General features: G+C 40.5%; 1 protein-coding gene across 1 annotated transcript; it reads right to left on the bottom strand.

Moving 5' to 3' along the window:
- Nucleotides 1-5855: 5855 nt before the first annotated feature.
- LOC111558120 (olfactory receptor 5-like) lies at nucleotides 5856-7616 on the bottom strand. Its single transcript, XM_023246084.2, has one exon. It carries the CDS (start codon nucleotides 7189-7191, stop codon nucleotides 6253-6255), a length of 939 nt encoding a protein of 312 aa, XP_023101852.2. The 5' UTR covers nucleotides 7192-7616; the 3' UTR covers nucleotides 5856-6252.
- Nucleotides 7617-13802: the final 6186 nt, after the last annotated feature.

Raw genomic sequence — 13802 nt, 5'->3', positions numbered from 1 at the left:
TCAATGGACTAAATGTTCCAATCAAAAGACATAGGGTAACAGAATGGATAAGAAAACAAGATCCGTCTCTATGCTGTTTACAAGAGACCCACTTTAGACCTAAAGACACCTATCATGCTAATGGTCAACAAAAGAAAGCCAGAGTAGCCATACTTATATCAGACCATCTAGACTTTAAAATAAAGATTGTAACAAGAGATGAAGAAGGGCATTATATCATAATAAAGGGGTGTATCCATCAAGAAGACCTACCAATTGTAAACATTTATGTGCCAAATGTGGAAGCACCCAAATATGTAAATCAATTAACCACAAACATAAAGAAATTCATTGATAATAATACCATAATAGTAGGGGACTTCAACACCCCACTTACAGCAATGTATAGATCATCTAAATAGAAAATCCACAAGGAAACAATGGCTTTGAATGACACTCTGGACCAGATGGACTTAACAAATACATTCAGAACATTTCATCCTAAAGCAGTGGAATATACATTCTTCTCCAGTACACATGGAACATTCTCCAGAATAGATCACATGGTGGGACACAAATCAGCCCTCAACAAGTACAAAAAGATTGAGATCATTCCATGCATATTGTCAGATTTCAACGCTATGAAATTCGAAATCAACCACATGAAAAAAATTAGAAAGATAACAAATATTTTAGACGAAAGAACATCCTAATAAAGAAAGAATGGGCTAACAAGAGGAAATTAAAAAGTTCATGGAAGCCAATGAAAATGATAACACCACAGCCCAAAACCTCTGGGATGCAGCAAAGGTAGTCATAAGAGTGAAGTATATAATAATCCAGGCCTTCCTAAAGGAGGAAGAAAGGTCTCAGATACACAACCTAATCTTATACCTTAAAGAGCTGGAAAAGGAACAGCAAATAAAACCCAAAACCAGCAGAAGACAGAAAATGAAGATTAGAGCAAAAATCAATGTTATCAAAACCTAAAAAACAGTAGAACAGATCAATGAAACCAGAAGCTGGTTCTTTTTTTTTTTTTAACGTTTATTTATTTTTGAGACAGAGAGAGACAGAGCATGAATGGGGGAGGGGCAGAGAGAGAGGGAGACACAGAATTGGAAGCAGGCTCCAGGCTTCGAGCCATCAGCCCAGAGCCCGACGCGGGGCTCGAACTCACAGAACGTGAGATCGTGACCTGAGTCAAAGTCGGATGCTTAACCGACTGAGCCACCCAGGCGCCCCCAGAAGCTGGTTCTTTGAAAGAATTAATAAAATCAATAAACCCCTAGCCAGTTTGATCAAAAAGAAAAAGGAAAGGACCCAAATAAATAAAATCAAGAATGAAAGAGGAGAGATCACAACCAACACGGCAGAAATAAAAACAGTAATAAGAGAATATTATGAGCAATTATACGTTAACAAAATGGGCAATCTGGAAGAAATGGACAAATTCCTAGAAACATATAAACTACCAAAACTGAAACAGGAAGAAATAGAAAATTTGAACAGACCCATAACCAGTAAGGATATTGAATTAGTAAGCAAAAATCACCCAAAAAAACAAGAGTCCAGGGCCATATGACCTTCTAGGGTAATTCTACCAAACATTTAAAGAAGAGTTAACACCTATTCTCTAGAAGCTATTCCAAAAAAATAGAAATGGAAGCAAAACTTCCAAACTCTTTATATGAAGCCAGTATTACCATGATTCCAAAACAAAGACCCTAGTAAAAAGAACTACAGACCAATTTCCCTGATGAACATGGATGCAAAAATCCTCAACAAGATACTAGCCAACTGGCTCCAACAAGACATGAAAAAAATTATTCACCACGACCAAGTGGGATTTATACCTGGGATGCAAGGCTGGTTCAATATCTACAAAACAATCAATGTGATATATCACATCAATAAAAGAAAGGACAAGAACCACATGATCCTCTCAATAGATTCAGAGAAAGCATTTGACAAAATACAGCATCCTTTCTTGATAAAAACCCTCAAGAAAGTAGGGATAGAAGGATCATAGAACCAACAATCCTAAAATTTGTATGGAACCAGAAAAGACCCCAAATAGCCAAAGCAATCTTGAAAAAGAAAACCAAAGCAGGAGGCATCACAATCGGACTTCAAGCTATACTACAAAGCTGTCATCATCAAGACAGTATGGTACTGGCACAAAAGCAGACACTCAGATCAATGCAACAGAATAGAGAACCCAGAAATGGACCCACAAACAGATGGCCAACTCACCTTTCACAAAGCAGGAAAGAATATCCAATGGAATAAAGACAGTCTCTTCAGCAAATGGGGTTGGGAATATTGGTCAGCGATATGCAGAAAAATGAACCTGGACCACTTTCTTACACCATACAGAAAAATAAACTCAAATGGATGAAAGACCTAACTGTAAAACAGGAAGTCATCAACATCCTAGAGGAGAAAGCAGGCAAAAACCTCTTTGACCTCAGCTGCAGCAACTTCTTTCTCAACATGTCTCCAGAGGCAAGGGAAATAAAAGCAAAAATGAACAATTGGGACCTCATAACGATAAAAAGATTCTACACAGTGAAAGAATCAATCAGCAAAGCTAAAGGGAAACTGATAGAATGTGAGAAGATATTTACAAACCACGTATTAGATAAAGGGTTAGTATCCAAAATCTATAGAGAACTTATATCAAACTCAACACCCAAAAAACAAATAATCCAGTGAAGAAATGGGCAAAAGACATGAATAGACACTTCTCCAAAGAAGACATCCAGATGGCCAACCGACACATAAAAAATGCTCAACATCGCTCATCATCAGGGAAATACAAATCAAAACCACATGGAGATACCACCTCACACTGTGAGAATGGCTAACATTAACAACTCAGGCAACAACGGATGTTGGCGAGGATGCGGAGAAAGAGGATCTCTTTTGCACTGCTGGTGGAAATGCAAGCTGGTGCAGCCACTCTGGAAAATAGTATGGAGGTTCCTCAAAAAATTAAAAATAGAACTACCCTACAACCCAGCAATTGCACTACTAGGTATTTATCCACGGGATACAGGTGTGCTGTTTCGAAGGGACACATGCACCCCAATGTTTATAGCAGCACTATCAACAATAGCCAAATAATGGAAAGAGCCAAAATGTCCGTTGACAGACGAATAAAAAAGATGTGGTACACACACACACACACACACACACACACACACACACACACACACACAATGGAGTATTACTTGACAATCAAAAAGAATGAAATCTTGCCATTTGCAACTATATGGATGGAACTAGAGGGTATTATGCTAAGCAAAATTAGTCAGAGAAAGACAAATATCATATGACTTCACTCATATAAGGACTTTAAGATACAAAACAGATGAACATAAGGGATGGAGAACAAAACATGGAGGGGTTGTGGGAGGCGGGATGAGCTAAATGGGTAAGGGGCATTAAGGAATCTACTCCTAAAATCATTGTTGTACCCTATGCTAACTAACTTGGATATACATTTTTTTTTAAAAGAGAGAAGTTTATATCTCTCTCAAATAAAATACAATAAGATCCTTCTATTTTGTAGCCCACTTGGCATAGTTTCCATTGTCAAATTCACCTCTTGTTCCAAATGGCTACTCCAGTTCCAGCCACCTTGTCTCCCCCTCCCCACCTTTTCAGTAAAGAGGGGTAAGAAAAAAGAAAGAGAAAGACATACCTTCACCCAAAAGAACGCTTAAAATTTTTCATTAAGATCTTAAAATTTTTACCACAAGAAAAACCTTTTTATAACTATGTATGGTGATGTATATTAACTAGACTTATTGTGGTGATTATTTCACAACATATACAAATATCAAACCATTATGTTGTACAGGTGAAACTAACACAATGTTATATGTCAACTATATCTAAGTTAAAAAAAAAAGAAAAAGAAAATGTATCTATAAAAAAAAGATGAGACTGTCTTTCAAGACAACATAGATGGACTTGGAAGGGATTATATCAAGTGAAAATAGTCAGAGAAAGAAAAATACCATAAGATTTCACCCCTATGTGGAATCTAAAAAATAAAAATGAATAAATAAACAAAAATCAGAATCAGACCTGCAAACACAAAGAACAAATTGATCGTTGCTAGAAGGGTGGGGAATGGGCTAAATGGTTGAAGGGGAGAGGGAGGCACAGACTTCCAGTTATGGAACAAGTAAGTCATGGGGATGATAGGTATAACGAAATGTGGTCAACGATATTAGATAAGGTTGTATGGTGGGGCACCTAGGTGGCTCAGTCGGTTAAGCGTCCGACTTCAGCTCAGGTCATGATCTCACCGTTTGTGAGTTCGAACTCCACGTTGGGCTCTGTGCTGACAACTGGGAGCCTGGAGCCTGCTTCCAATTCTGTGTCTCCCTCTCTCTCTTCCTCTCCTCTGCACATGCTGTGTCTCTCTCAAAAACAAATATTAAAAAAGAAAGAATAGGTTGTATGGTGACAGATGATAGCTATGCATGTGGTGAGCACTGCATAATGTTTGAACTTGTTGAACCACCATGTTGTATGGCTGAAACTAATGTAAAATTGTGTGTCAACTACACTCAAAAAAATTTTAAGTGCTAAAGGGAAAGGTATACCATATTTATAATTTGACACTCGATATTGTCAAAAATGTCAATTCTGCCCAAAATGATCTCTAGATTGAATGTTGTCACAATTATAATCTAAGAAGCCACTTTTTGTAGAAATGAATAGGTGAATTTAAAATTTATGTGGTAATGTGAAGAACCTAGAAGAGCCAAAACTATCTTGAAAAAGAACAAAGAGGGAAGATTTAAAATTCCTGGTGATAATTCTTACAATAACACTACAATGATCAAGACAATCTCATATTTGTGAAACAATCGACAAATAGATCCATAAAGAATTAAATAGTCTAGAAAGAGAGCCACATATTTATGCTCAATCTGATTTTTCACAAAAATGCCAATGCAATTTAATGGGAGAGTCTTCCCAACAATCACTTTGGTAAAACTGGATAATATGTGAAAACAATATACTCATACACGCAAATGAGGTAGCTAAAACTATAAACCATCTAGGAGAAAACAGAGGTTATATTTGTGGCCAGGAAATAGGCAAATTTTGTTAGGATGCAAAAAGCAATAACTGTAAATTTAAATATTGATAATTTAGATTTCACCAAAATCAAAATCTTGTTTATTATAAGACACTATTAAGAATATAGACAGGCAGAGACAGGCAAATACCATATGATTTCACTCATATGTGGAATTTAGAAAATAAAACAAATGGAACATATGGGGGGGGGAGAGAGGGAAACAAACCACAATAGACTCTTAACAAAAGAGAACAAACTGATGGTTGATGGAGGAAGGTGGGTGGGGGATGGGTTAGATGGGTGATGGGCATTAAAGAGGACACTTGTGATGAGCACTGGGTGTTGTATATAAGTGATGAATCACTGAATCCTACTCTTGACACCAATATTGCACTGTATGTTGACTAAAATATAAATAAACATTTTTAAGAAAAAAAGAATATAGATAGGTAATAGATAGTAGCAAAGGGATGGGGAAGGGATTGAGATAAAAGTTCTGCCCTAATTTTTTATTTAGCACATATATCTTGGTCGTATCATCATGTCAAACATATAAATCTGTTTCTTTTTATGTGGTACCCCAACGTTTATCTCAGAATGAATATAATGTATTTAATCCATCAATTTTAGATGAATATTAGATTGCTTCTGATTTTTTCATTATAAAGATGCTACACACACACACACACACACACACATATATATATATATATATATATATATATATATAATCTCTCTCTCTCTCTCTCTCCACACACACACACACACACACACACACACACACACACACACACACACATATGGTCTATCTTTACTTGTGGGAACATATAAAACATTTGGTAAATATTTGTCATCCTAGGAATAAAATGATGGAATTGCTAAATCTGCATTTCTTGGCTTACTAATAAAGTTGACCATCTTGCCATGTGAGTTATCAGTCACTTATCTTTGATGACTTTGCTTTCTCATGGACATTGTTCACTCTTCTCATGGGTGATTCAGATTTTGTTATTAATTGAAATGAACTCATTGTTTATTAATTGGGAACCACATTTCTCTAGGTTTGTTTGTTTGTTTGTTTGTTTTGCCTTTCAGTACTATGTTTGGTATTTCCTGGCCATGAAAGATTTTTGATCAGGAGATGAAGGTCCAATCCAAAACCATGATCAAGGCCAGTGGAGAGTTTTCCGAAGCACTACATGGACCTCCTTGTTCCGCAGGCAGTAGATGATGGGGTTGCACATGGGCGTGACCACTGTGTAGATGACAGATAGCACCTTGTTGAGGTCCATGGATTTGATACGGCTGGGACGACAATAAATGAAGAGGGCTGCTGAGTAGAAGATGCCCACCACAATCAGGTGGGAGGCACAGGTGGAAAAGGCCTTGCGCTGGGCAGCAGCTGATGGCATGCGGAGCACAGCCACCACGATGGCCGAGTAGGAAGCCAATGCTACCAACAGTGTTCCACAGAAGATGACAATGGCAGAGATGAAGTCCACCAGCTCCGTCAGGGCCACGTGGGTGCAGGACAGGTTGAGCAGGGGGGAGACGTCACAGAAAAATTGGTTGAGGACATTGGGGCCACAGTAGGAAAGGCTGGCAATGCATGTCGTCTTGGCCACCGAGACCAGCATCCCCCCAAGCCATGAGGACAAGGCTAAGCCCAGGCAGACCTGGGGCCTCATGAGCAGTGGGTAGTGGAGTGGGCGGCAGATAGCCACGTAGCGGTCATAGGCCATGGAGGCCAGGAGGGTGCACTCCGTGCAGATGAGGACTATGAAGAAGAAAAGCTGTGTCATGCAGATTGTGAAGGAGATATGGTAAGGTCCAGTCCACAAACCCATGAGCAGACTGGGCATGGTCACGGACACATAGCACATCTCCAGGCAGCTCAGGTTGCCCAGGAAGAAATACATGGGCTTGTGGAGCTCGATGTGACTGCAGATGAGGTAGATGATGAGCGTGTTCTCCAGGAGGGTCAGCAGGTAGAGGGTCAGGAAGATGGCAAACAGGACATCCCTTATGTCTGGCCTTGTGGACAAACCCAACAAGACAAACTCCTGGACTCTTGTCATGTTGACCAATTCCAGAGACCTCTCCATCTGTGGAGGGACAAATAAAGTTTGTTGACATTCTGGTTTCTTCAGAGACACAGTAGCAAAAAAACATTGGGAATATGGTCACAGTACATGGAGACGCTAGGCACTTGGCTAGCCCAAATTCTATTGGAAATTGACTGTTATACAGAAATGCCAAATAGATGTTTGTGAATGAAACTCTGAGCATGAGATCACTGTCTTTAATCTGTCTTACTAAGTCTGTGTCCTTATACAATTGGATAGCTTGAAAATTGGGAGAAAAACATTGGCCTCCCACGAGGTTGTTATAACATATAAATGAATTGATGGGAAATGCTATACCAAATAAGAAATTAGAATTGTTCTTATTTCAGTTCTCAAAAAAGTGCTTATTCTGGGTCATGTTTTTTCTTTCTTTGTATAGTCTGCATAAAAATTTATTTATTTAGTTTTAAATGTTTATTTATTTATTTTGAGAGAGAGACAGAGAATCCTGAGCAGGCTCCACTCTGTCAGCACAGAGCCTGACTCGGGGCTTGATCTAATGAACCACAGGATCATGACCTGAGTCAAAATCAAGAGTTGGGTGCTTAACGAACTGAGCCACCCAGGGGCTCCAATCTGTGTAAAAATTTTGGAGTATTTTATAAGTCTGGAGTAGAGCAAGACTGTCATCTCTTTTGTTTGAAAATGTTTCTCTTCTTGGGGCGCCTGGGTGGCTCAGTGGGTTAAGTGTCTGACTTCGGCTCAGGTCATGATGTAGCAGTTCATGGATTCGAGCTCCACATCAGGCTCTGTGCTGACAGCTCAGAGCTGGAGTCTGCTTTAGATTCTGTGTCTCCCTCTGTCTCTGCCCTCCCCTGCTCACACTGTGTTTCTCTATGTATCTCAAAAATGAATAAACATTTAAAAAATTTTTAAGAAAACGTTTCCTCTTCTTAATGCAAATTAATTTTGGGAATTGCATTAGGTTGTAGGTCACCAGTGATGATGTTCAATGGACATGCCATTCATGAGAAGGTTGGAAATACCATTTATTGTATCAATGTGTGTGATCAAAAACACACATAGGCATTATTTCCCCACTGATAAGTTTCTGGAAGCTGAGGCTCACAGAAAAAAAAATAATGTAAACTGGAACACACAATCCCATAATTAAAACTTCCATAACTCATTGAGCCCCTAGTATGCCTCAGTAACTTGCCATAAAGCTTACTTATATTTGTTGGTTTTGTGCCATGAAACAGTATGGAGCCCAAACAGATAAATTCACTTGCCCAAGGCCACAGAGCCAGGACACAACAGCACAAAGAAGAAAACATAGCTGGGCCAGACGTCTATGCTGTGCCAACCCCTTTTCATTCCATTGTCGCAATCAAGCCTGAAAAGTCTACACTCAGGACATGGGGAGTAAAGAGCTGACAAGTGACCCAACCAGAGAATCTTTCTGACTACAGGCTATCATTCATGGGATTCATTCAATAACATTCATTAGGCTTTCCATTCCATAGTAGGTGTTGGGAATACATGGATGAGGAAGACACAGTCCATGTCTGTGGGGAGCCGACTTCTTTTTTTTAATTTTTATTTATTTATTTTGAGAGAGAATGAAAGAGCAGGGGAGGGGCAGGGAGAGAGGGAGAGAGAGAATCCCAAGCAGGCTCCATGCTTAGCACAGAGCCCCACGAAGGGCTTGATCCTACAAACCGTGAGATCATGACCTGAGCTGAAACCAAGAGTCAAATGCTTAACCAACTGAACCACCCAGTCAGCACCCTATGAACTGACTTCTTATGAGAAAGAGAGTCAATGAATAAACAAACCAATTTAAAAAAAAAAAGCAATTTCAGCTAAGAGGGGGGCCCAAGATAGGAGTTCAAGACTACTTAAGCTAAAATAATTGAGGATAAACTAGTGATAGAAAGCAATATCTGCCAAATTTTCCTATGAAAGATACCTACTCTGCACGTGAATGTTAGGGATGAAGGTGTCCTGAGACACAATCTCTCGAGTTATATTACCAGGAACCTGGAAGAGCATCCGGCATGAAAGAATTTGTTGCTATCATTTTCTTCTGGTTGCAGAGCACCAAAATTTTCCAAGAGGTCAGATTTGTAGATCTTAAGACTCTGTACAAAGGAAGATATGAGCTAACCCTCAGGACACACAGATGTTGTGTACATTACTGCACATACACAGATTGGGCACCAAGGGTCAGGGATGTGACTCCACCGACCTGTTTCATGGCCATCAAGCAGAAGTTTCACCCCAATTAACACAATCACCTTTCATTTCCCCTCCTCCCCAGTCCTTCCCCTTCAATGAGATTCTTCACTCCCCCTCTTTTTGGTTCTGCTTCTGATCTTCATTATCCCCTCATCTGTATCCCCTCAACAGGCATCTCGTCCACAAATCCTCTCCTGTGGCGTTGATTTTCCTAACATAGGGCTTCAGATGAGCCAAGAGACCCCTGGATAATCTGCAGCAAAACTAGTGAGTGCACCCTCAGAGGGTCATATTCGTATCCTGAATCCCAAAACTAGACATTCAGAGATTATTTTATCTCAAAAATATTTGTAATCCATGAATTATTTGCTAAGAGCTGTGCTAGGTTGGAAGCAGATAGGACGGTCAGTAAGAACTCGTTCCTGGTCCTCAGAGGAATCTGTGTCAGGGAACTTTATCTGTTGCCTTGAGCATTCTACTTAACCTCAGCTGTATGTTAATAAAAAATATAGATAATCATCTCTCCCATGAACTATATAAATTCTCCGCTGTGGGAAGAGGGGCAATGTAGTGTTGTGTTAAAACTTGGGCTCAGAGTTATACAGAAGTGGGTTTGAATCCAGTTGTTCTAAATGAATCAGAATTTCCCTCATGAGAAGACAAACCCTTGGCTGGTAAAATCTTGAACAGTAATTATCTATTAAGTAAGGACTTTGTGTAAGAAGCAGTGCACCAATAGTGATGGCTATTTGGGCATGAATAAACCCGAGTTTTAGCCTCAAAGTGTTAGAGAACTTTCAAGCAGTGGAACTCTGGGAAAGTCACTCAATCCATTTAATTCTGCCTTGTAAATTAATATACAGTATGTGGATAACTACTAAGGTTATTAACTGAGAATTACCTCACTTAATATTTCTAAAGCATTCAGAGTCGTTAGCTGGTATGCCATGGATACTCTATAAATAAATTCTTATAAAAGAAAACCTTCTTTCGGGGTGCCTGGGTGGCTCAGTTGGTTGAGCATCCAACTTCAGCCCAGGTCATGATCTCACCGTTTGTGGGTTCGAGCCCTGCTTCGGGCTCTATGCTGACAGCTCAGAGCCTGGAAGCTGCTTCAGATTCTGTGTCTCCCTCTTTTTCTGCTTCTCCCCCACTTTCGCTCTGTCTCTCTGTCTCTCAAAAATTAAAAAAAATCATAAAAAAAAAGAAAACCTTTCTGTCGTTCCTTGTCCTCATTCCCCTAAGAATAATATTTGGTCTCCTCATGTGATGGTCTCCTCAACTACAGATCCATTCTTGCTGATGCTGCTCTTAGAAGAGGTTGAGATGCTCAGGTGAGTTCAGCTCCTCTTACCTGGAGGAGGAAATGCCAAGGAATTAGAGTCACCATTTAGTCCATGTTGGAAGAAGTTGTTCCTGGACCTGAATAGCATCCACTCCTCCCACCCTTGTTTCTCTTCGTGGTTCTGGATGCCTTTCGTTGCTGAGATGACTATCCTCACAGTGAGAAGGAGGCAGGAGGGCCAGCTTAAACTGGAGCTCTGGACCTCAGAGACCTCCCCCAGTCTCTGAAGATTTGGAGAAGAGTTGGTGTGAAAAACACTTTTACTGATACTGGCTTAAGGGGAGGAGAAACCTCAGATCCACCCTCAGTTCAGGCATCGCACATTGGCTGATTTATTCCCAAATACCTGGTCTTGTGTTTGGATCCTGGGGCATGAAGATGAGTGGTAGGGGCACCTGGGTGGCTCAGGTGGCTGTGTCTGACTCTCGATATCAGCTCAGGTCATGATCCCACGGTCGTGAGATTGAGCCCCACGTCAGGCTCCACACTGAGCATGGAAACTGCTTGGGATTCTCTTCCTCTCTCCCTGTCCCTCCCCTGCTCATATTCATTCTCTCTCTCTCTCTCTCTCTCTCTCCCTCCCTCCCTCCCTCCCTCTCAAAATAAATAAATAAACTTAAAAAAAAAGATGAGTGGTAAACTGTTCCTGCCTTTGGTTGATAAGTTTGGTTATGGAAACACATGTTCATAACTTGTACTTGTTCTGAGAGGAGATAATGCATCTGAGGACCATGGAAGCGGACTTTCCAGTAGAAATTGGAGGCTAAGAAAATGCTGGCCATTGAAAGTAGGGGCAGGAATGGATATCTGCATGTCCATATTCATAACAGTATTATTCACAATAGCTGAAAAGTGGGAGTAGTACCAGTGTACATGGAGGGAGGCAATAATGAGCAAAATGTGCTGATAGCTCAGAGCCTGGAGCCTGCTTCGTATTCTGTGTCTGTCTGTCTCTCTGCCCCTCCTCCTCTCTCTCTCTCTCTCTCTCTCTCTCTCTCAAAAATGAATAAACATTAAAAAAAATAATCCCAGATGCCCTTTCCTAGCTGTGTGGCTTTGGGACGATTTTGTCTCCTCACTGAGCCCGTTTCCACACCAGCAAATTGGAGCTAAGAAGACCTAACCCACAATGTTGTCAGAGCAAGTGTTAGTTTCTGGGGATATCTGGGCACATGTCAGACCTGTATCCTGCCATTTCTCTCAACACTGGGAAGTCAGTGAGAGGCATGGAGCCTTTCATGCACAAAGGTGTCGAGGCTGATAACTCAGTAAGCATTTGATGGGTTGTGAACTACACTTCTCAGAGTATGGATAGGGTCACTAATTATGGAATCTTTAGTTTCTTCAAGTGACCTCACCCACTTCCTTTCTGTGATTCTGGAGCCATGACCAAAACACATCCCCACCAAGTAGTTATTAAGCACTTGCTTGTATATCTCACATGAGGGGGAGCTTATCACCTTTCATGACAGCCTCTCCATCCTCAGAATTTAACAATGATTCCTTGGGGCACCTGGGTGGCTCAGTCAGTTGAGCATCCAACTTCAGCTCAGGTTGTGATCTCATGGTTTGTGAGTTGGAGCCTAGTGGCAGGCTCTGTGCTATCAGCTGCTTCGGATTCTGTGTCTCTATCTCTCTCTGTCCCTCCCCCTCTCAAAAAATAAATATTTGAAAATAAAAAAAAAATAATTATTACAAAGATCTCCCCAGCAGTATTCGTATACATGGTTGGCAGGACTATAAACTGGAACCAATTTTTCGGAGGACACAGTGGCTATATCTGCCCACATTAACACTTAGGAGTTTATCCTACTGATAGATGTGCATGTGCACTCAAAGGTCTGTGTATGGGGTTAGTGAGAGCTGATCATTATCTCCAAGGATAGAAGATTGGAGAGAACCTTGGTCCACTGACAGGACTGGGGAAATGCATTATGTTGTATGCTTTTTTTTTTTCTATTAAAAAGTTTTTTAAGTTTATTTATTTTGTGAGAGAGAAAGCACGCTGGGGAGGGCCAAAGAGAAGGAGAGACAGAATCCCAAGCAGGCTCTGTACCATCAGCACAGAGCCCGATGTGAGGCTTGAACCCACACACTGTGAGATCATGACCTGAGCTTAGGTCAAGAGTCAGAGGCTTAACCTACTATGCCACCCAGGCGTCCTGCATTATGTTGCATTTTTTTTTTTTTTACATTTTATTTTTTATTTTTTTTAACGTTTATTTATTTTTGAGACAGAGAGAGACAGAGCATGAACAGGGGAGGGGCAGAGAGAGAGGGGGAGACACAGAATCTGAAACAGGCTCCAGGCTCTGAGCAGTCAGCACAGAGTCCGACACGGGGCTCGAACTCACGGACCGCGAGATCATGACCTGAGCCAAAGTCAGACGCTTAACCGACCAAGCCACCCAGGCGCCGGTACATTTTATTTTATTTTATTATTTTTTTGAGAGAGCAACATTAAAAAAATCTTTTTTATAATTTACATCCAAATTAGTTAGCATATAGTGCAACAATGATTTCAGCAGTAGATTCCTTAGTGCCCCTTACCCATTTAGCCCGTCCCCCCCTCCCACAACCCCTCCAGTAACCCTCAGTTTGTTCTCCATATTTATGAGTCTCTTGTGTTTTGTCCCCCTCCCTGTTTTTAAATTATTTTTGTTTCCCTTCCCTTATGTTCATCTGTTTTGTCTCTTAAAGTCCTCATATGAGTGAAGTCATATGATATTTGTCTTTCTCTGACTAATTTCACTTAGCATAATATCCTCCAATTCATCCATGCAGTTGCAAATGGCAAGATTTCATTCTTTTTTATTGTCAAGTAGTACTCCATTGTATATATATATATACCACATCTTCTTTATCCATTCATCCATCGATGGACATTTGGGCTCTTTCCATTATTTGGCTATTGTTGATAGTGCTGCTATAAACATTGGGGCGTATGTGTCCCTTCGAAACAGCACACCTGTATCCCTTGGATAAATACCTAGTAGAGCAATTACTGGGTTGTAGGGTAGTTCTATTTTTAGTTTTTTCAGGAATGTCCATACTGTTTTCCAGA

This window comes from Felis catus, chromosome E2 (genome assembly GCF_018350175.1).
Source record: "Felis catus isolate Fca126 chromosome E2, F.catus_Fca126_mat1.0, whole genome shotgun sequence".
Taxonomy (NCBI): domain Eukaryota; kingdom Metazoa; phylum Chordata; class Mammalia; order Carnivora; family Felidae; genus Felis; species Felis catus.
Note: the sequence above shows the minus strand (reverse complement) of the source record. Positions and strands in the feature narration are given on the sequence as shown.